At 49.1% G+C, this 21,477-nt stretch overlaps 1 protein-coding gene across 2 annotated transcripts in view; it reads left to right on the plus strand.

Annotated features, from left to right (window-relative positions):
* LOC135243579 (glutamate receptor ionotropic, NMDA 2B-like) overlaps nt 1-21,477 on the plus strand; it is a 78,756-nt gene that overhangs the window by 25,375 nt on the left and 31,904 nt on the right. For both annotated transcript variants that reach the window (XM_064315514.1, XM_064315515.1), the window contains one exon: nt 3,818-4,441. In XM_064315514.1, coding sequence (XP_064171584.1) covers nt 3,845-4,441 — 597 coding nt within the window. In that variant the 5' untranslated portion in view covers nt 3,818-3,844. The remainder of the gene's footprint in view (nt 1-3,817; nt 4,442-21,477) is intronic.

Consider the following 21,477-nt stretch of genomic DNA (forward strand, 5'->3'; position numbering starts at 1 on the left):
AGTCAGCATCACACAGTCAGTTAGAATTGTGAGATTTATCCTTGATGGAGCAGCTCAATTAAACAGGTCAATTATGTCTGTTATCATGCTTCATAAACTTCAATCCTTGTATTGTGCATGGCCTACAGTAGACTCCCTTTCCTTAATGAGAGTTAACAATTTTAATGTTCACGTGTAGTCACGAGTTGTTTTTTTTTGTGTTTTTTTTGGTGTAATTAATTATGGTAACTTACTTAAATTTATTGTCAGAGTAATAATATTTGCATATATTTACTGGGTTCATAATCATTATGTCTAAATGTGCAAGATTAATGCAGTTCACAACAGCCGATCCGCAATACGGTATCCGTGCTGTTTATAAAATACCGGGTTGTTAGAGAGATGTGATCAAAGTGAATGTATGGCCTTAGATGAAAGATTAATAGCGAGGAATTGCAGCGTATGGGGAAGAGCAGATGGAATTCTGAAGGTGTGCTTTCGCTCAGCCGGCGCCAGCGTCTCTCCAAAGGGCTGGCGGTGGCGGCGCGTTTCCGCGCGCGCAGCCTGTGTCCCGGGCACCTGGAATGTGCTCTCCCGCTGTCGCGCTTTTTTGGTTTGTGATGCCTCCCAAAAGCTGGAGAGGGGGGCCGTCAGCGCCGCTGTCTGGCCCCTGTCTCGGGCTAAAAATGAGCGCCCCTGCCCCCGCTCGGGCCCCCAGCGTGCGCGGGACTCCGGCCCCCGGCCCCGTAGCGCCGGTTTTTTTTCTTCCCGGAAATGTTAGAGGCTCTTTTGTTGTCCTGCGTCAGAGGCGCGGCCCCCATCGACCGGAAAGCTTCCGAAACGGTCTTGCGGTTAAGTGGAATCAAAAGGGGACCAGGTGCGCGGCACGGAGAGGCTTCGGGTGCGGGGCCCGTGCAGGCTGCCCGTGATTTCCCCGACCGCCCGCAAGCGTGGGAAATAAGGACAAAGTCCTCTCTTTCCGCCGCTTTATTATCAAAACTAGATAATAAAAAGCAGGAAGTAGCTGCTGCTCTGCCAGCCCTGCTCAGATCGTGACTGCGATACACGGCGCGCTTTTATCAAGATTCAGCTGTTTACGGCCTGTCAACATCCAAACCTTTCATTGTTTTTTTTTTTGCCGTAATAGACAAGTAGTACAAATATAATTTTCTGTTTCAATTTGTTCAGACTTAAAGTACTTTCACAAAAACAAAAACAAAAAAAAATCAAATGGAAGATTTAAGACAGTCAATGAGGTTACCTGGAGTAGTCCTGTTCAAACTTTACATACAGATTCTCAGTGGGACAGTAGTTTCGCAGTCTTATCTTTCTTCTTTGTTTGTTATGCTAAGCTCCTGCTGTGGACACGATCTCCTGCCACTGGCCCCAGATCCACAGAACTTTTAACTTGCTCTAATTGTGCTTGCTGTGTTGATGTGTCAGCCATTGTCATAGTTCCCGATGGGCATTAACCCTAGGGCTGGCATCATTATGAGTTCCTGTCTAGTGTCTATCAGTGTGTGTGGAGGGTGTGCGTGTGTATTAGTGTGTGAAATGTGTACAATGGGCGATGCCACTCCAGGCTGTCACTATAAATAAATGGGTTATTGGCTCTGTAAAAAACAATATAAACTGTCATTATCATTAGGATTGTTATTATCATTATTTAGGTTGCCCTTGACGTTGGAATTATAAGTATTGTGTGTTCAGAAACTATGCAAGAAGTATGAGATCTGTGTGTGTGTGTGCATGTGCGTGTGTGTATATGTGCCTGTGTTTGTTTGAATAGAACGCATCTGATGAACCCATGTTAATTTGTGCATGAAATGTATTTGAGTGTAAAATATACCTAAAGTATCTGCGGTCGTAGTGTGTATCCATGTGTGTGATGTGTGTGACGTGTGTGTGTGTGCGTGTATTGAGGTATATGGGTTACCAGGGTGTATCGGTGTGTAAAGCATATCTGTGCGCATCTCTCTGTCCATCAGCAGTATATGGAGAGGCCTACTTTAATTGTTGCCATGGAAACTGAGTGCTGCTAGAGGAGATTCAGAGATTCAAGTGGAGCATCTCTTTCTCTCTCTTTCTTCTTGTACCTCCCCCTTTCCCCATCCCTCGTTCTTTTTCGTCATCAGGGCTGTTGCTGCTCCTCTTGCCCTTCTCTTCCCCAGTCCTCCTCTCCTGTTCTCCTTCATCCTCTTCCTCCTACTGCCTTTCATCAGCCCGTTTTCCATCTGTCGTTTCTCTCTTTCTCTCTCTCTCTCCCCCCCACCTCCACATCTGCCTTCTCTTTTGCCTCCTTCTCTCCTCTTTCATCCTCTCCCTCGCTCTATCCTGCACCCCTCCTTCTTCCAAGCCCTCTTTTAGGAGGGTCAATTAACACGGGGACCTGCAATTAGCTCTGACGAACTTCCAGCAATTACTTCTCTTAACGAGGGCCCTTCTGCCATTTGTACACACCTCTCTTTCCCACCCCCCACTCCCTCCCTCTTTTCATCCCGTACAGTGTTTATTGTTCTTTTTTCCTCCCTCTTCCCCTTCTTGTTTTCCTTTTTGTCTGTTTATTCTGTACAGCTTCATTCATAACAGGAACATGCACACACATGTACGCACTGACACACACGCACACTCCCGCACACACACGCACACACACAAACACGTACATACATGCTCATACACACATGTGCAGATGCATGCATGCACGCACACACATGCACACACACTCACACACACACACACACACACACACATACTCACACAAACCTACACACATCCACATGCACAGACATGCCCACACATGCACACACAGAAATACACACACAAACAACACACACATGCACACACAGGTAAATACATTTCTTCCCCCTTCCCTTCATTCTCTCTCTCTCTCTCTCTCTCCCTCTCTCTCCCTCTCTCTCACTCTCTCCTTCACTCCCTCTCTGCATCACAGTTAATAAAAGGGGCTATAAATTATAGCAAGGGTTCTGTCTCATCCAAATAGAGAGTGAGAGGGAGAGAGAGAGACCCGGAGAGGTAAGGACGGATGAGGGTCTGCCTGTCAGGCGCTGTGTCTGTTGGTCAGTCACCGTGGCGATCTAATGGGCGTACGTCAGTGGGCTACTCTGTCAGTGCCCCTGGTGTACTGGTGATTTATTCTGTCAGTGAGCCGACCAGAATGCATATTTTCTTCTCCCTGTCTTTAGATCTCGTTCCTCTCCCTCCCTCCTTCTGGGTCTCTCACTTGTGTGACTACTCTGGTCTACTCTTCCATGGGGAGAGTTTATATCATACATAATAAAGACCATTATCTCGCCTCAACTCACTTTTCATAAAATATTGATCTGCGCGTGTATGTATACCCCTTTTGTTCCCGGTGTGTTTACTCACTATTTCTAAATGTCAAATAAATGTTGTGTTTTAATTTGTATCGTACATTAACCACTCTCTCTCTGTTGTTTGCTCTCTCTCTCTCTCTTTCTCTCTCCCTCTCTCTCACTTTCTAAATTCAAATTCAAATGAGCTTTATTGGCATGACATGTATATATATATACATGTTTATATATATGTGTGTGTATATATATATATATATATATATATATACATATATTGCCAAAGCATGAGTACAACAAACAGAATGAACATATATACAGAATACAACTTTCTGTGTAGTGCATGTGTGTGGTAATTGTGTATGTTAGCTTGTGTAATGTCATGTGTCTCACTTTCTATCTCTCTCTCTGACTCTAGTGTGTTCTGAAGTAACTGTAGTGTGTGTAGCACTTTCAGTCAGAGTCTTCCTCCTGTTCATCCTCCTTTCTTTCTGCTTCTCTCCTTCTAGGGATTGCGTTGACACTCCTCCTCCATCATGCTTGTGTGCCACCGGTGCGCCTCCTCCCCCTCCTCCTCCTGGCCCTCCCCCTCACCCCCCGATCCTGAAAGCACGGCCGCCCCTCCACGGCACCGCCCGGCCCGGCCCCGGCCCCCGCCCCTCTCCCCGCTCCGGATCCTCTGCCTCTGTCTGCTCCTCCTTCCCGCCTGCGAGTCCAGGCGGGAGAGGGGCGGGGCCGGGGAGAGGGGCGGGGCCGTGGTCATCCCGCCCCACTACTCCCCGGCGGGGCACCCTCAGCCGCTGCCCCCCAAGTTGGCGCAGGGGCTGAGCATCGCCGTGGTGCTGGTGGGCAACTCCAGCGAGGTGGCGCTGGCGGAGGGCCGGGAGAAGGACGACTTCCTGTACATGCCCCTCCTACCCAACGTGGAGCTGGTCACCATGAACGAGACCGACCCCAAGAGCATCATCACCCGCATCTGCGACCTCATGACCAAGTCCTGGCTCCAGGGCGTGGTGTTCGGGGACGACACCGACCAGGAGGCCATCGCACAGATCCTGGACTTCATCTCGGCCCAAACGCACATCCCCATCCTGGGCATTCGGGGGGGGTCGTCCATGATCATGGCTGCTAAGGTACAGTACCACCCGCTCGTCTTCCCTGGGGTGCTGTCTGTGGGCTGGAACTCTCACTATAAAAATGACACGGTTTGAGCTTTAAGGACATTGTAGTACAATTGATTCTTCTTGGACTCACATTAACTCATGTTTAGAGTTGAATTAACACTGCGTACATGACCTCAGGGTCTGTTAAAAGCACCTGAAGCTTGTTCTCTGAAGAGCATTTCGCTAAAGGAGTTAGCTGGGGGGTTTTATTTTCCAAAGGGATGATCCTACTAGCTATTAGATGTGGTCTATTACCATAGTGGAAAGAGTCTGAGGGCAGGGACAGGGTGTTGAAAGTTAGGGTTAAGAAATGCAAAATCAGCAGAGGATTCTGGGAGACCGTATCGGCTCGAGATAATGTAGAAGGAGGGAGATAAGAGAGAGAGGATAAATGGACTCCAGACAGAAGGGAGGGGAGAACTGGGCAGGGAGCTATGATGGAGAAAAGCAGTCAGTACTGTGCTCACAACACTGGCTCTGCCCAGGCCCCCCCCCCCACACTGTACTCACAACACTAACCCCACCCTCCACGCTCCATTCCTAACCCTAACCCCCCCCCCCCCCAACTTCACTCACAACACTACCCTGTCCCCACACTGTATCTCATAGCACTAACCACCTCCACTCCTTGACCTAACCAACCCCGCCCCCCACGCCTTCCTACCTAACCTGCCTGCTTCTACAATAACTCTGGATCGCCCACCTCTTCTGCTCACTCTCTTATCACCTCAAGCATCTGGTTCTCTCACCCTCAGACTCTGCTGCAGGCCAGCCTGTTCGATAGTCATATATTACTTGTATAAATATTTATGTCACACACCTGCTCGCCCGCCACCCATGTATATATGTGAAATGCGTTACTGTCCACTTCTCGTAGAGTGGCCACATTTTATTAGCAAAGATCTTTTGATTATTAAAATTATTTTTAATTGAATGTGCTGTACAGGTGCCAAAAACAGACATTTGTTGCAACAGAAGAGTTATATCAGCCCATAAACCATGTAGCGTTCTTCCATACAAATGGCATTGTACAGTATTAGCCGTATTGTATGTATGTGTGAAATGTGCTTTAGTCCTCAGTCACTCAATAGGCAGCAAAAACACCAGACCAATTCAGAAAGAGATGTGAGATAGGCAGGGTGGGAATTGTTGAAGTTTGATTATGTAAGAAATGGTGTGAAAGTCAATGGCGTTAATGGTGGATGAATGAGAGGTATCGACTGAGCAAGGCTGGCTCCAAAATGGATGGGAAAATTATTGCGAGAGAGAAGTGTGGAAAAGCTGTGGGCGTGCAAGAGGAAGATGGGCATGTTTTTACCTGTACAGACTCAGTACACACTCACCTGTACAGACTGAGTACACACTCACCTGTACAGACTGAGTACCCACTCACCTGTACAGACTCAGTACCCACTCACCTGTACAGACTCAGTACACACTCACCTGTACAGACTCAGTACCCATTCACCTGTACAGACTCTGTACCCACTCACCTGTACAGACTCAGTACACACTCACCTGTACAGACTCTGTACACACTCACCTGTACATACTCAGTACCAACTCACCTGTACAGACTCAGTACCCACTCACCTGTACAGACTCAGTACAGACTCACCTGTACAGACTCAGTACACACTCACCTGACAGACTGAGTACCAGCTCACCTGTACAGACTCTGTACCCACTCACCTGTACAGACTCAGTACCCACTCACCTGTACAGACTCAGTACCCACTCACCTGGACAGACTGAGTACCCACTCACCTGTACAGACTCAGTACCCACTCACCTGGACAGATTCAGTACCAGCTCACCTGTACTGACTCAGTACCCACTCACCTGTACTGACTCAGTAACCACTCACCTGTACAGACTCAGTACACACTCACCTGTACAGACTCTGTACCCACTCACCTGTACAGACTCAGTACACACTCACCTGTACTGACTCAGTACCCACTCACCTGTACAGACTCAGTACCAGCTCACCTGTACAGACTCAGTACCCACTCACCTGGACAGATTCAGTACCAGCTCACCTGTACTGACTCAGTACCACTCACCTGTACAGACTCAGTACCACTCACCTGTACAGACTCAGTACCACACTCACCTGTCAACTCGTACCATCACTGACAGACTCTGACCACTCACCTTACAGACTCAGGTAGGACATTGATGAGTGGAAAAGGGTTGGAGGAATGAAGAGACAGGCCTATGTGGCACCAGAAGAACAGGTGAAATAGAAGAAGAGAGGGAGAGAGGGATGAAAGTGCATTTTTCTTCTGATGACCTCTCTTTCTCACTCCACATTCCTCCCCCAATACCACCGGTGTTGTTGGCATGGCAACCCCTCGCACACATATATTATGGGTGTGTCCAGCACCTACATAAAACAGGATGATAGATAGAGGAGACTGGAATGAGAAGCAGAGAGGAGGTGGTGGGAGGCTGGAGTGGTTTATGTCTGAAAGAGAGGGATCAGATGGAGTACAGTGAAGAGAGAGAGAGAATGTGCATCAATGCGGAATAGAGACAAAGAGACAGGCAAAGACAGAGAGAGAGAGAGGGAGAGGGAGGAGAGGGGTGACATGAGGGGAACTCAGATAGTGGGCGGCATTTTCCTTTGAGTGAGAAAAATGTATGAGCAGGAGGAATGGATGGAGGGAGAGCTGGCCTAAAAGAGAGGGGGTGGAGGGGTGAGTCTGTACGAGGCGGGTACATGCCTGTAATCAGGAAAACAGGAGGGGATGCAGAGATGGAGGGATGTAGACAGAGGAAGGTAAGAATGAGATGGATGAGAGGAGTGATGTAGATTGCAATAGGGAGAGAAAAGCCATCTTTCTGTAAACTGAAAAAGATAGAGCCAGCAGATGAAAGAGTTGCTGGGAAGAGAAATGTGTGTGAGCGTGTCTGTGTGTGTGCATGTGTGCGTGTGTGTGTGTGTGTGTGTGTGTGCGTGTGCGTGTGTCTCTCTGTGATTTGTCTGTGTATGTATGTATATGTTCATGCGTGTGTATGTGTGTGTGTAGGTGTGTGGACGTGCATGTGTGCCTGGATCTATGTGTATGTGCGTATGTGTGTGTGTGTGTGTATGGGTGTGTGTGTGTGTCTGTGCATGTGTGCATGTGAGTGTCTGTGTGTATGTGCATGTGCATGCAACCGTGTGTGTGTGCATGTCCATGCATGAGTGTGTGTGTGTGCGTGTGCGTTTATGTGTATGCGCCTGTGTGTGTGTGTATGCGCGTGTGTTTGCGTGTGTGTGTCTGTGTGTCTGTGTGTGTGTGTGTGTGTGTGTGTGCAGCAGTGTAGCACAGTGGGTAAGGAACTGGGCTTGTAACCAAAAGGTCATAGGTTCGATTCCTGGGTAGGACACTGCCGTTGTACCCTTGAGCAAGGTACTTAACCAGCATTGCTTCAGTACATATCCAGCTGTATAAATGGATACAATGTAAAAAAAAATGCTATGTAAAAGTTGTGTAAGTTGCTCTGGATAAGAGTGTCTGCTAAATGCCTGTAATGTAATGTAATGTGTGTCCGTGTGTGTGTGTGTACGTGTGTGCGCGTTTGCGTATGTGCGCGTATGTGCATGTACGTGCATGCATGTGTGTTTATGTGTGCGTATGTGTGCATGTCCGTGCATGCATGTGTGTATATGCGTGTGTGTGTGTGTGTGTGTGTGTGTGCGTGCGTGCGTGCGTGTGTGCGTGTGTGTGTGTGTGTGCGTGTGTGCGTGTGTGCGTGTGTGCGTGTGTGTGGTGCGTGTGTGCGTGCGTGTGTGCGTGTGTGTGTGTGTGTGCGCGTGCGCGTGCGCGTGTGCGTGTGTGCGTGTGTGCGTGTGTACGTGTGCATGTGCGTGTGCGTGTGCGTGTGTGTGTGTGCGTGTGTGTGTGTGTGTGTGCGTGTGTGCGCATCATGCACCAGTGCATCAGTGTGCCGGGTGCTGCTGCATGCTGCTGAGTAGGTAAATTACTGGAGCCCTGCCGCTCAATAATCCTGGGCAGTGTGTGAGATCTGTGTGCTTGTATTTACTGTCCTGAGAGGCAGTACACCACTGCACCACCTCCTCCCAGTACGCCTCCTGGCCTCCTCCTACAGCAGACGAATAAACACGTGCGTGGTGAGGACCGTGTCTTTCTGGGTGGCCCCGAAGTCTTATTTATGTGCCTCTCTTCAGCATGACATCCTGACGTAGTTCAGTTCCTCTCAGGACCAGAGAGATTCGGCGCACAGAGGTGTGACCAAGGTGACTAATATGTTGCGGGGGCCGGTTTTCTGGGTAAAGAATCATTGTTGGAATTAAATGTGGCAAGTATGAATGATATTGGGGTGTGGATTGTGTTTGGGGCCAATATTGTTGGGACTGCAGAGAAGGTTCTGAAGAGATTAATCACGGTACATTGGCAATTTGGAGGGGTTTGTTTGACTAAATAATAATTTTAAAGGGGCACACTTTGCTCCCAGAACAAAATGTCTCAGGAGAACCTTGGTAATCATCTGGGCCGATGGTTGCCGTGGTGCCCTGGCCTTAATCTGATGGGTTGGATCAAACAATGGCTTATTATGCAACACCATACACCAAGGTGATGTTTTTTTATAATGATATTCCAGTCAACACCAGAGTCATACATCGTGGCAATCTTTTTGAAAAACAAAAAACTTTATTGCAATTAGGATAATTCCCTGAAGATATGGAAATTAAAATAGAACATTGCTCTGGCCAAAGCTTTCAATCTCTCTCTCTGTCTACCACCGCCCCTATCCACCCTCTCTCCCTCCTTCTCTTCTCTGTCCCTCTCTTGGTATCCTCCTCCCATTCTGTCCTGGTTTATAAAAGTGACAATTCAGCTGGTGCGGTCCCCTTTTGAGATGGAGAGAGAGAGAGAGAGAGAGAGAAAGAGAGCCCTAAATATGTGTCCTATTTTCCCTAGTCAGTTTTCCTTTTTTCCCAGTTCAAATGTACATGCTAAAGAATGTACTCCAGACTGTCCCTCCTCCTCGTCCTCTCCCTCGTCTTCCTCGCGCCTGTCCCCCGCCGCTGGCCCGCGCGTCGTCGTGGGTAGCGCGTGCGGCCTCGCCGGCGTTCCGGAGATTTCCGTTTCCGCGCGGCGCAGCGGGCAGCGCTCCAGCGCTCCAGTCAGCGGCGGAGTCATTACCTTATCCCCGCCGCCAGCGTGGACGCTTTCCAGAGCTGCCATATATCTCCCCCCGGCCGTCCAGCATTCTTCCTCCCCAGGCCCCGGCCGCAAGGCTATTGCTGCTGTGTTTCACTCCGCTGGGCAGAGCGTGGTGCTTATTCCCCCTCTCCTCTCCTCCTTTTCCTTTTCCCTGTCTTTCCTAGTTTCTATTCCTCCCGTCTCCGTCCCCACTTTACTCTGCTGTGTTTATTCATTCACCCTTTCCTTATCTTTATATTGATTTCCCTTTAGTGTGTCCTCTCCACAAGCGAATACACACTCACACAAAAAAAAAACAAACGCACGCACACACACGTACACACATATGCACATACACTCACAAACAAACATGCACGACATGGCAGTGTACTTTCATTTTTTAAACTGCCCATAAATTATAGCTGTCAAAGGCCCAGGGTGGAATTTTTCCCATCGATTTCAAAATAAGATACCAAGTTCAGTTAAAAAAATGCTTCCATTTTAGCCGTTTTGCCACATCACGTCTGTAAGAAAGTCTGGCTGATAATGAACGGGTGCAGTACAGCCAGTGCAATCAGCGATTAGCGATATATCGAACACTTTGACCACATTTAGCTGCATTATCTGGAGCATTTTTTAAAGGCAGAGACGTTCCTAGTTGAAAAATAGCGAGCGCTCACCTACATGATGCGATCTCTCCTCCCCCCCCCCCCACTCCTCCTCCTCCTCCTCGCTTCCATTTTCACTTGAAACAAAGAGAGTCTCTGTGATGAATATAAATGATGCTCCTCCCCTGCTCTCCTCAATTAGCACAAACAGAACCTTTCCCCTCCTTCTGACTGTAAATAACCTGGACCCTTTAACTCTCTGTACTGAACAGCCCCCCACTCACACACACGCACGCACGCAAGCACGCATGCGCACAGACACACACACACACACACACACACATGCACACACAGAAACACGTACATACACACACAAAAACATACACACACGCACGCAAGCACACACACACACAAACTCACACACACGCACACACAAACACATACACACATGCACACTCACAGACACAAAACCACGCACACACACAAACACACACACACACACACACACAAACACATACACACACAAGTGTTCAGGCCCCAGTCTTCTGAAAGGATGATGAGCACTAGTAAGTCAATGAATCCATTGCTAAGTGCTGGACCAGGGAGCCAAGCGTGCGTCTGTTTAGATCACAGAAAGCGCAGACCAGTTACACTCGTCCCAGCACATGTGGTTTACCCGCCCGTCCCTGCATGTGTTCCCAGTGCTCTCAGTGCCCCTCATGGCATAGCCATAGTGAAAACCCTGCCACACACGCATACACACGCACGCACACACCCACGCCACTGACACAGACACACACACTCACACACTGACACACACACACAGATACATACACACACACACATACACACATACTGACACTCACAAACACCCGCAAATACACACACACACTCACATGCGCACACACACATACACATGCACCCACACTCGTACACACATGCACACATGCACACTCACACACATGCACACATGCACACACACACATGCAAGCATACATACACACACGTACACACAAACACACACTTCTACATGATCAGCGAGATCTGCGGGGGATCAGTGGGTCCCGTATGTGTTCCTGTTCAGGTGGTGTTAGTCAGACACAGGCACATTAAGGGCACTGTCCCTACAGGGGCGTGCGTAGATGACCTTTGTGTCTAAGAGCGCTTTTTGCGCTCATGAAATTCAAAGTCAAACAAGCTTAATAGACTTCATTGGGACAAAGTGCTCCTGCTCTGCCCCGGCTTTTAAAGCCATGCAATATGAAAATGCGGCCCGGGGACGGGGATGCGTCGGGAGGGCTGCGGTGACATAATGCGATTATTTCTGTGTAGCAGGGCCGGCGACCGGCCCGCCCCGCGCCGACGCAGACCCGGCACGTTCCGCTCCGTCCTGATTTATATGCGCCCGAACGCAGCTGCTCCTCCGCGTCGCTCGGCGACAATCAGGAAACGAGTCCGTTTCCGTAAAAAAAAAAAAAAAGAACCAGTGAAAGGCGATAAACGCCACGTGCACGCTGCCAGGGGCCTCGACACCCCCCCCCACCTCCACCCCCACCCCACCTCCACCCCCTACCCCCACCTCCTCCCCCTCCACGATGCTCAGTGCTTGGGATGGGGGAGGGATGTGGCCGACCTCAGGTGTGTTCTGTTCTGCAATTGTGTGTGTGTGCGCGCGTGTATTTGTGTGCGTGTGCTTGCGTCCGCGTCTGCGTCTGCTCGCAGTGCGTCAGCGGGTGAGTGGATATTTTTGTTCACACTAATGGCATCTTTAGCAAGACTGTTTCGATGGAAACCATGTTGCCACGGAAACGTGGCCTGTCTCTTTGAATTAGAAATATTTTTTTTTCCCCTCTCTTTCTCTCGCTCCCCCTGCTAACCTGACAGCACAGCTGATTCCAGTCCACAAGCGTACAGATCGTGGAGTGGCAGAAAGAGTTGGCAAAAGGGAGGAAGGGATGAAAGGATTGAGCCAAAGGGGGGGGGGGGGGTGGAGGGTGCTGTTAGGTTGGGCCGGGAAAATTGAAAGAGTATGTGTCAGTGTGCGTGTGTGTGTGCGCGTGTGTGTCTGTGTGTGTATGTGTCTGTCTTGGTGTGTGTGTGTGTGTTCATGTGTGTGTGTTTGTATGTGTGTGTTTGTGTCTGTCTAGATGTGTGTGTGTATATGTGTGTGTGTGTCTGTGCATGTGTCTATGTGTGTATGTGTGTGTATGTCATTGTGTGTGTGTGTGTAAACAAATATTGTGTGTGAGTGTGTTGCAAGTATGTGTGTGAGCAAGAGGCGTAGGAGTGTGTGTGTATGTGTGTGTGTCTCTGAGCGAGACGGTGTCTGTGTGTGTGTGTATGCGCGTGCGTGTGAGTGAGAGAGAGACACACCGTCCGTGAGAGTGCACAGGGGAGTGTGTGTGTGTGTGTGTATGCGTGTGCGTGCGTGCGTGCGTGTGAGTGCGCGAGAGACAGAGGGGGAGAAAGTGTGTCTGTGTCAGAGAGAGAATGCAAGATAGAGAGAGGGAGAGAGAGATTGATTATGTTCTCTTAAGTGCTTTTGGCATTATTGAAGCAGCCCTGTTTTCTCAATCCAGCCAATCTGAATGAACATTGCAGAGAGGGGGAGAGAGAGAGATGGGGAGAAATACAGAGAGAGAGAGGTAAACAGAGCTCTAAGACCATGATGGACTAGCATGGAGATGGATGGACAGAAAGAAAGAGAGGAAAAGCAGACACACAGGGGGTAGAGGACAAGGGGAGAGGGATTTGGTTTGTATGAGTCGGAGGAAGAAGGGAGATGGGAGGAAGGGAGAGGGGGATGACTGATATATCCTGACAGGGGTCACCGCCTTTGTCTCTTTGGTTGTCTGTCATAGTGGACTCAACCCCCCCCCCCCCATCTCTGTCGCTGTCTCTGTCTTTAGCACCTTTCCACCCCCACTGGGCTCACAGTCGGTGGTTCTGTTCATACCGACCTACAGGACCCAGTGAGGAATGAGCAGCACCGGTTCTCTCTTCTCTCTGGTTTGAGAGGCTTATTTGAAGGCCCTACTTTGGACACACACCTGAGGGTTGTGGGTTCTTTACTTTAAAGAAGCATGGTGCAGTCTAGCGTAACAAGGAGGGGCCTGGGCTTGTGACTCAAGGGTTGCAGGTTTGATTCCCCGGTGGACCACTGCCCTTGCTCCCGTAAGCAGCGGCACTTCACCCTGTATTGCTTCAGTAAATATCCAGCTGCATACAGTAGATGGATTTGTTTGTAAACTGTGCTTGTTGCTCTGGTTAGGAGCCCAAACAAACTGCTTCAGAACGTTCACTGGAGATAAATGTAAGACATAAGAAATCTACCCTGGTTTTTTAAAATGTGTGTGTGCGCACATGCGTGCGTGGGTGCTGTATGTGTTATGTATGTGTGTATGTTAATTAGACGTTTTGCACGGACTTGGAGAGAAGATGGAAAGAGGTGTAGCAGAGGAGGGAAAAGGAGAGGAACAAGAGAAGAAGGAGGAGTGCCAGGGAGAAAGGTCAAAGGTCAAAGCAGTTTGCCTTCACCCAAGCACATCCGCTAAACAATTCGGTGACTAAAAGTGACCGAAAGGATATTTTTTCAGCTCTTATTACCGGGTGCCTGTGATGTTTTTTGCAGAAATTGTAGGTGCCTGATATTTTAGTGCCGTAATATTTCAGAGTAATTAATAAGTATCCAGTGATTTGGCAGCGCTGTGTATAACTGGCATGCCAGCGGGACCCATTTGAATTTGATCTTGTCTTTCGCTCAATGACAGGTTGGGGGGTGGGGGGTGGGGCGTGGGGGGGTACAATACAGCTGCCAAGTGGCAGGTCTGCAGGCTGCGGCTGGGACGGGCGGACGCTGCACCGCCAACTTCGCGGCCCTGAACACTGGCTCGTTCCAGTCGCTTAGTTTCGCTCCTCGCATCTCTTCCTCGCGTCCTTTCCTCGCCCCTTAGCTCCGCCCAGCGGAGGACGCGAGGGAAGGACGCGAGGAAGAGATGCGAGGAAGAGATGCGAGGACAGGGGAACTGAGGCAACGTGTGTCGGGCGGACGGAACGTCCTTGCTCAGTCAGGCGTCTGTTCAAAGCCGCGTCAGTTACAGACGTGGCAGATAGGGGTCGGTTTGAGCCACAGGTCGGTCATTCGTACGTCATGCGCGCTACGAAAAAAAAAAATACTTCCACGAGGGATGTACCCGTGTCTCCTGGCCGAAGCATCCCCTGGGAGTCTCCGCGCTCCTCGGGGTAGCATTTAACAGACTGGAATCTCCTTAAAGACGGTGGTCTCAGATCGATTTCCAGGTCAGGCGAGGACTGAGGAGATGCGGACGGATAAGATAAGCGATTGAAATGAGCCCCTGCTGGTGCCCGTCTGTTGAGGGACTCAGAGGGATTAGGGGGCTCTGATTGGTGCAGACAGTCTATGGGTGGGGTTTACGGAAAGGGGCTGCAGTGACCCATTTCTGATTTGAACCCTTTTCTGTTTGTGTTGATGGTGTAGGTTTGAGGTTGTTGTAGTGTAGCTGGAGCTGGCAGAACTCACCTGATCCAGGCTCCAGTGCTGTGTGCTGTTGCGTGGGTGTAACTCATGATGCTTTTGTTGCTTAAATGTTTCCACATCACTAAGCCTTTCCTTTCTTGTCAGAAAGGGCATTTTTTAATTTTGATGGGAATTTTTTGGAGAGATATACAGTACGAGTGCGTATGTGCTGCACCCTGAAGCTGAGACATCTGTCCCTCCCTCCTCTTTATCGCTTTCTTTTCTTTCTCTTTTTTGTCTTTCATTCTTACTCCCCGTTCTACTGTGCAGAAGGTGCTTTTTTTGGCATGACTGACAGGCAGTTGTGCCACAGGAGTAACCCACAGGAGTCTGTACAGTCTATTTCTCAATCTCACTCGCTGGCGTTTTCTCTCTCAGATTGAGCTTCAAAGGAACCTTTATTGGCAATGACAAGGTTACACAGCTATTCCCACAGTATTTACTGCTAGTGCCATCAAATAGTGTCGCTAGCTGACAGACAGAGAGAAACAGGGACATTTAGAGAATGAGGGAGGGGAGGGCCAGCGTTTTAATTACAGTGAAACCTGCCTCGGCGGTCACCTTAGTACAGTGACCACCTGTCCACAATGGCCAGTTTTTGGGTACTCCCTTCCGCTTTCCTCCATATTAAATGCACCGCGTGTTTTGGTGGCTTTCCCACACAAGCTTTATTGATACGTTTGAAGGCCGCTAGCCAAAGCTGAGTTTCAGAAATCTCACTTTATGGGAAGACCTTAACACACCTTTTGGCATTTCTGAGAAAAGCCTTAAACTGTTTTTAGCGCTTTCACAAAAAATTGTTTTTTTAGTAGCAGCCAGCATAATAGCTCGCTAGTTAGCCACTGACTGGTTAAATGTTCTGTTCCTTGTTTACTGACGGTTGCTTGTCTGAGTGACCCCTACCCCTGGTTGCTTTGCGTGTATTGCAATGTGCGTCTAACCGTGGATGGGATTGCATGGGTAGAGAATGGCCCTCGGGCATTCTCCCCTGTTTGCTAAGCTTGTATTTTGGTCTGATTACAGTCTCTGCTATGTAGATATACATTTTGAAAGTATGAGAGTTATCCTGGATCTGTTTTTGTTTCCAGTCAAGCGTTGTTTGTTGTAAAAGCGTGCTGCCGTCATCGCCGTCATATTGTGGATCACATTTATTCCATGCAAGTTACTAATTTAAAACAGCAACTTATTAGCCAGTCACGCTGACACTCCACAAAAATGGAAGTGAGTAGACAGGTTGATGGAGGCAGAAGCGCTTGGAAAATTGCTGAAGAAACGGGTGTCGGTCGTACACAAATACAGCGAAACCTGCCATGGCGGCCATCTTTGTATGACGGTTACCTGCACATGACGGCCGTATTTCATCATTCCCCTGGATGGCCACCTTATACACATTCTGCTGTACATTAGCTAGATTACACATTGGCTCTGTTAACCAAGGTAACCACGGCGACTCCCCATGTACTTATCCATTGACACAGATTTGCCCCGCCTCCATCTGGGATTTGGCGAGATTTGGCAAAACCGTTGTGCTTTTGGAGGACAACGTCTGAACGGCAGTGTTTGTGGACGGAAGGAGGATGTGGGCTTATTGTCTTTGCTCCCACTGATGCTCCCGTTCCACTGCTAACGCTCCCGTTCCACTGCTAACACTCCCGTTCCACTGCTAACGCTCCCGTTCTGCTGCTAACGCTCCCGTTCTGCTGCTAACGCTCCCGTTCTGCTGCTAACGCTCCCGTTCTGCTGCTAACGCTCCCGTTCTGCTGCTAACGCTCCCGTTCTGCTGCTAACGCTCCCGTTCTACTGCTAACGCTTCCGTTCCGCTGCTAACACTCCCGTTCCACTGCTAACGCTCCCGTTCCACTGCTAACGCTCCTGTTCTGCTGCTAACTCTCCCGTTCTGCTGCCAACGCTCCCGTTCTGCTGCTAACGCTTCCGTTCCACTGCTAACGCTCCTGTTCTGCTGCTAACACTCCTGTTCTGCTGCTAACACTCCTGTTCCACTGCTAACACTCCTGTTCTGCTGCTAACTCTCCCGTTCTGCTGCTAACGCTCCCGTTCCGCTCATTAAGCGGGCGTGGGTCTGAACAGAGCTGCAGAGGCAGCGTGAGCACAGATATCGAGGTGGTCTGTGTGTCAGTACTGATGCAGCACAGACAGCACGTGTGCCTGCTGTGTGTACTGCGGGGGGTCATCACTGAGAGCGACGGAGTGTGTGCCTGCAGCATGCTGCTGGAGAGAACGCACACGCATGCGCATGCATATACACACGAACACATGCTCCTGTATATACACACAAACGCACGCTCCTGTGTATATGCACAAACACACGCTCCTGCACATATACACACGTGCACCCATGCACGCGCACACGCACGTGCATGCAAGCATACACACACATAGTGTTCCTACTGTGCGCACCTGCTGTATTTGTGGCCTCGGGGGGCAATCTTGCTCCTTGGGGAGGGTTCCTTCAGCCAGCCTTGGGGTTCAGAAGCTCTCATCTGTTGGGACGGTCTGTTTACCAGCATGCCATGGCGTACCTGGGTGTGTACTTCAGGAGCTCCCCTCTTACATTGCTTAATTGGAGCAGAATGTGGCACTGTCCCTGGCTTTGGATTCAAACTTGCAGCCCCCTAGTGGATCCTTTATAATCATGGAATGGTAGAGGCTTATATATTTATTTTCATAAATATTTAAGCGCTGTAAATATTGCATTATTGAAGTGAAACAAACTGATTTGCTCAAGGGCACAATAACAGTGTTCAACCTGGACCCACTCCTGCACAGGGCTGCGCAGTGTGTGTGTATGCGTGCGTGTGTCTGTTATGTGTGTGTGTGTGTGTGTGCATGTGTGTGTGTGTGTGTGCGTGCTTGTGTGTGCGTAAGCGTGTGTGTGTGTGTGAGAGAGAGAAACCCATGATTGGACCATTAGCAGTATAAACCCCTTGGTAACTGTACCGTGGGGTCATATTCTCTAACCGCCGCGCCCCGCGCCGCCCCCCGCGCCGCCCCCCGCGCCGCCCCCCCGCGCCGGCCCCAGACCGCCGTGAGAAACGGCCAGACAGACAGACGTGGCGGGACGCGCAGCGTGACGGGGCGCGGGCCAAGGAGGAGCGGCGGGCGCGGGCGGAGGCGAGGCTGGCGCGGGCGGAGGAGCGCATGTTAAACCCACGAGTGGAACAGAGGGGAGCAGAGGGGCCTGCTGAGGGTGAGAGGACCTGCCGCTCCCTCTCCAGTACCGGCCCACAACCGCCACCATACAGCAGGGTCTTTACTGCCTGTGTGTGTGTGTGCTTCTGTGTGTGTGTGTGTGTGTGCTTCTGTGTGTGTGTGTGTGTGTGTGTGTGTGTGTGTGTGTGTTGTGTGTACACACACACACACACACACACACCTTACAAGCAGCTGTCAATAATCTGCAACTTGCATTCAATGCTCTGCAGAACGCACTTGTAAAACTTGTATTAAATGCCAATAAGACTAAATATACAGTATGCTGTTTTCCAGAGCCAGAAAAATTGACTTTGACAACCTCCAGATTCACTCTCTAAATGGTACTCTTATTGAGAGAGTCCCCCACTATAAATATTTAGGTATCTTGGTTGATGAAAAACTCACTTTTAAAGTGCATATTGACAACCTAGTTAAAATTCTAAGTGTGAAAATTGGCTACCTATTTAGGAACAAAGTTTGCTTTCCCAGGTTCACCAGAAAGAGGATAGTTGAGTCCGTTTTTCTTTCTTCCCTCGATTATGGTGATCTAATTTACAGACACGCTGCTGCCACCACCCTTAAGCCTCCAGATGTTGTTTACCATACGGCGCTAAGATTTATTACTGGCGACAACTATGGTACACATCACTGTATTTTATATGAAAAAGTTCGCTGGCCCTCTCTTTACACAAGGAGAGATCAGCATTGGCTTCTACTTATTTATAAAACCCTTCTGTGTTATCTACCCCTTTATTTGTCATCACTCCTGGACTGGAAAAATGGAAATCACTACACTCGCTCTCAGGACTGGCTAACACTGGCTAAAGACTCAAACTGAATTCCATTGTATCACTGGGCCATCATAGATCCCTGATCTCAGATTTGATCAATTTTGATTGTAACTGTTTTAATTGATGCTTGTTATTATCTATTTTATGCTGTTTTATTTCTTTTATTTCTTATACCTCTTGTAATCTCGGCGCAGTGAGAAAGAGGGATCCTACCCTCAATTGTCACCGAGAATCTCAAATAAAGGTTGAATGAATGAAGTGTATGTGTGTGTGTGCGTGTGTGTGTCTGTGTGTGTGTGTGTGTGTGTGTGCGTGCATGTGTGTGCATGTGTGTGCGTGTGTGTGTGTTGTGTGTGCATGTGTGTGTATGTGTGTGTGCGTGCATGTGTGTGTATGTGTTTGTGTATGTTTGTGTGTGTGTGTGTGTGCACGTGTGTGCGTGTGTGTGTGTGTATGTGTGCTTGTGTGTGTTATAATAGAAGAATCCGTGACATCAGTGGAGAGAACACCCCATACGGCTTCTGTTGAATGCACTTACAGTGTAGTGTTAATAATGCCTCTCTCCTTTCAGCATTTCTCTGTTTCTCCATCTCTCTCTTTTTCTCTCTTTCTCTCTCTGGAAATGGGCTACATTATAATCAGAGTCATGTTCAGGAAAAATTAGTCAAATATTTTAATCAAGATCCAGGATTTTTTAATTAAAATTTAAAAAAAGTAGTTAAAATAAGGTCACCGCTAATTAGGTGATGGTCTGACAAATGTGAGAACTAATTAAGTCTGTGTGCGTTTGATTAAAGATCAGCTTTTTTTAAGAACTACGATGATGAGGTATGAGAGGAAAGAGAGGTAGCGAGGGAGAGAAAGACGGAGGTGAAGCGTGAGGTGAAGCGTGTTTTTCGACCCGTGTGCGTGTGCGCGTGTGCTGTCATTCTATTGTGAAATATGTGACACGTGCCTGACATGCATGTTGGCATCCAGGCGGTGTGTCTAATTGCAGTTGCTGTGCGCATTTTCCCACTAGGTGGGTACAGATAACACGCATGCATGCGCGTGCGCTCGCATGCATGTGCATGTGTGCGAATGCCTGTCTGTCGGTACGTCTGCCGGTGTGTCTGTTGTTGAATTTTCCTGTTTTCATGCAAGACCCAGCTGCTCTCTCACACCCCCTTACCCACGACCCCTCCCTTTCATTTTCTCTCACTTTCCCTTTCAACTCTGCCTCTCTCAGGCTCTGAAGCAGTCAGACCTCCCCCTGCCTCTCCATAAAACCCGGTGCTGGAATGATAAAAATATGCCCTGCCACTCTCCTTCCAGGGATGTTGCGCTCAGACACGTGCTAAAGTAGCGGGAGCGCTAACGTTTGACGACTTGTCGACGGATTTAAACATTAGTGACTCTGTCCTGAACAATGGCGAGCAGGTGAAGTGTTAGAGTCTCATAGCCCTCCAGAAGCAGAGGACAGTAATACTGTTAGTGTCTGTGTGGATGTGTGTGTGTTAGCGTGCGTGCGTGTGTGTGCGTGTGCATGTCTGTCGGGGGGGGGGGGGGCGCTGCAGCGTGAGATGACTGTCTCTAGGATAGTCCGGGCCTGGTCAGAAACTAGCACCTGCTCTCTCTCGCTCTCTCTCTCTCTCTCTCCCTCCCTCCCTCTCTCTCTCTCTCTCTCTCTCTCTCTCTCTGTCACTATTTCAAATATACAGCGTGATGCACATTATCATCGGCGTGATGGTACATTCCATCAGCCTTCACTTCCTGTGTGTGTTCTGAGTGTGATGCGTTTCCTGTCCCCGGTGGGGGTCGGTGTGGCGCAGGGAGGACGGGGGGCGTGACAGGCGGAGCAATATGCCCGCTCCCCGGGACACCCGCATTTTAATATCCTTTAATCGATAAAGTTGGACTTGGGGGCACAATAAAGCAGACGGCCGATAATTATTGCAGCACTAAGGAAATACGGTCCTTGGCTTTGCTTTGTTTTTGTAGTGAAATAGTGCAGCAAACCCAACCGCCATGCCGGACAGGAGAGAGACAGACAGAGAGAGGGAGAGAGAAAGGGAGAGGGGGGAGAGAGAGAGAGAAAGGGAGAGATGAAGGGAGAGAGGGGAGAGAGAGAGAGTGAGAGAGAAAGGGAGAGAAAGGGAGGGGGAGAGACAGAAGGAGGGAGGGAGAAAGAGAGAGAGACAGGCAGAGAGAGGGGGGAAGAACAAGGAATTCAATTAAAATCAATTATATCTGTGTAATTTCAGTGGAATAAATAGAACAGTATGAGGGAGAATGGGGTAGAGAGAGTGTCGGTATTGGAGAGGGTGAGGAGGTAAATGTGCAGAAGGAGAGTGAAGAGAGGGAGAGAGTCAGAAATAGAGAGAGTTCAATGAAGGGTAGGAGAGAAATGGAGGCATAAAATGCAAATGAGTATTGGACATCCCAAACAGTCCCTGTGTTCAGATATATTCAGATATCAACATATGGTTTGTTCTGGATATACCTGTAGTATATAATTGGCATGTGTTTGTGACCACTTGTAATATGTATGTATACACGCATGAAATCACTGGCAACCATTTACACATGTTCACCACACACATACAGTCTCTCTCTTCAGATACACCCCCGTCGTTCCATTTCACTGGTATCGCCCGAGCTCATTAATGCAGAAACAAGGTAACGGATCGACCCATCTCTGTCCCCAGAGGGGAGCTTAGAC

The sequence above is a fragment of the Anguilla rostrata genome, chromosome 17 (assembly GCF_018555375.3).
Source record: "Anguilla rostrata isolate EN2019 chromosome 17, ASM1855537v3, whole genome shotgun sequence".
Classification (NCBI taxonomy): domain Eukaryota; kingdom Metazoa; phylum Chordata; class Actinopteri; order Anguilliformes; family Anguillidae; genus Anguilla; species Anguilla rostrata.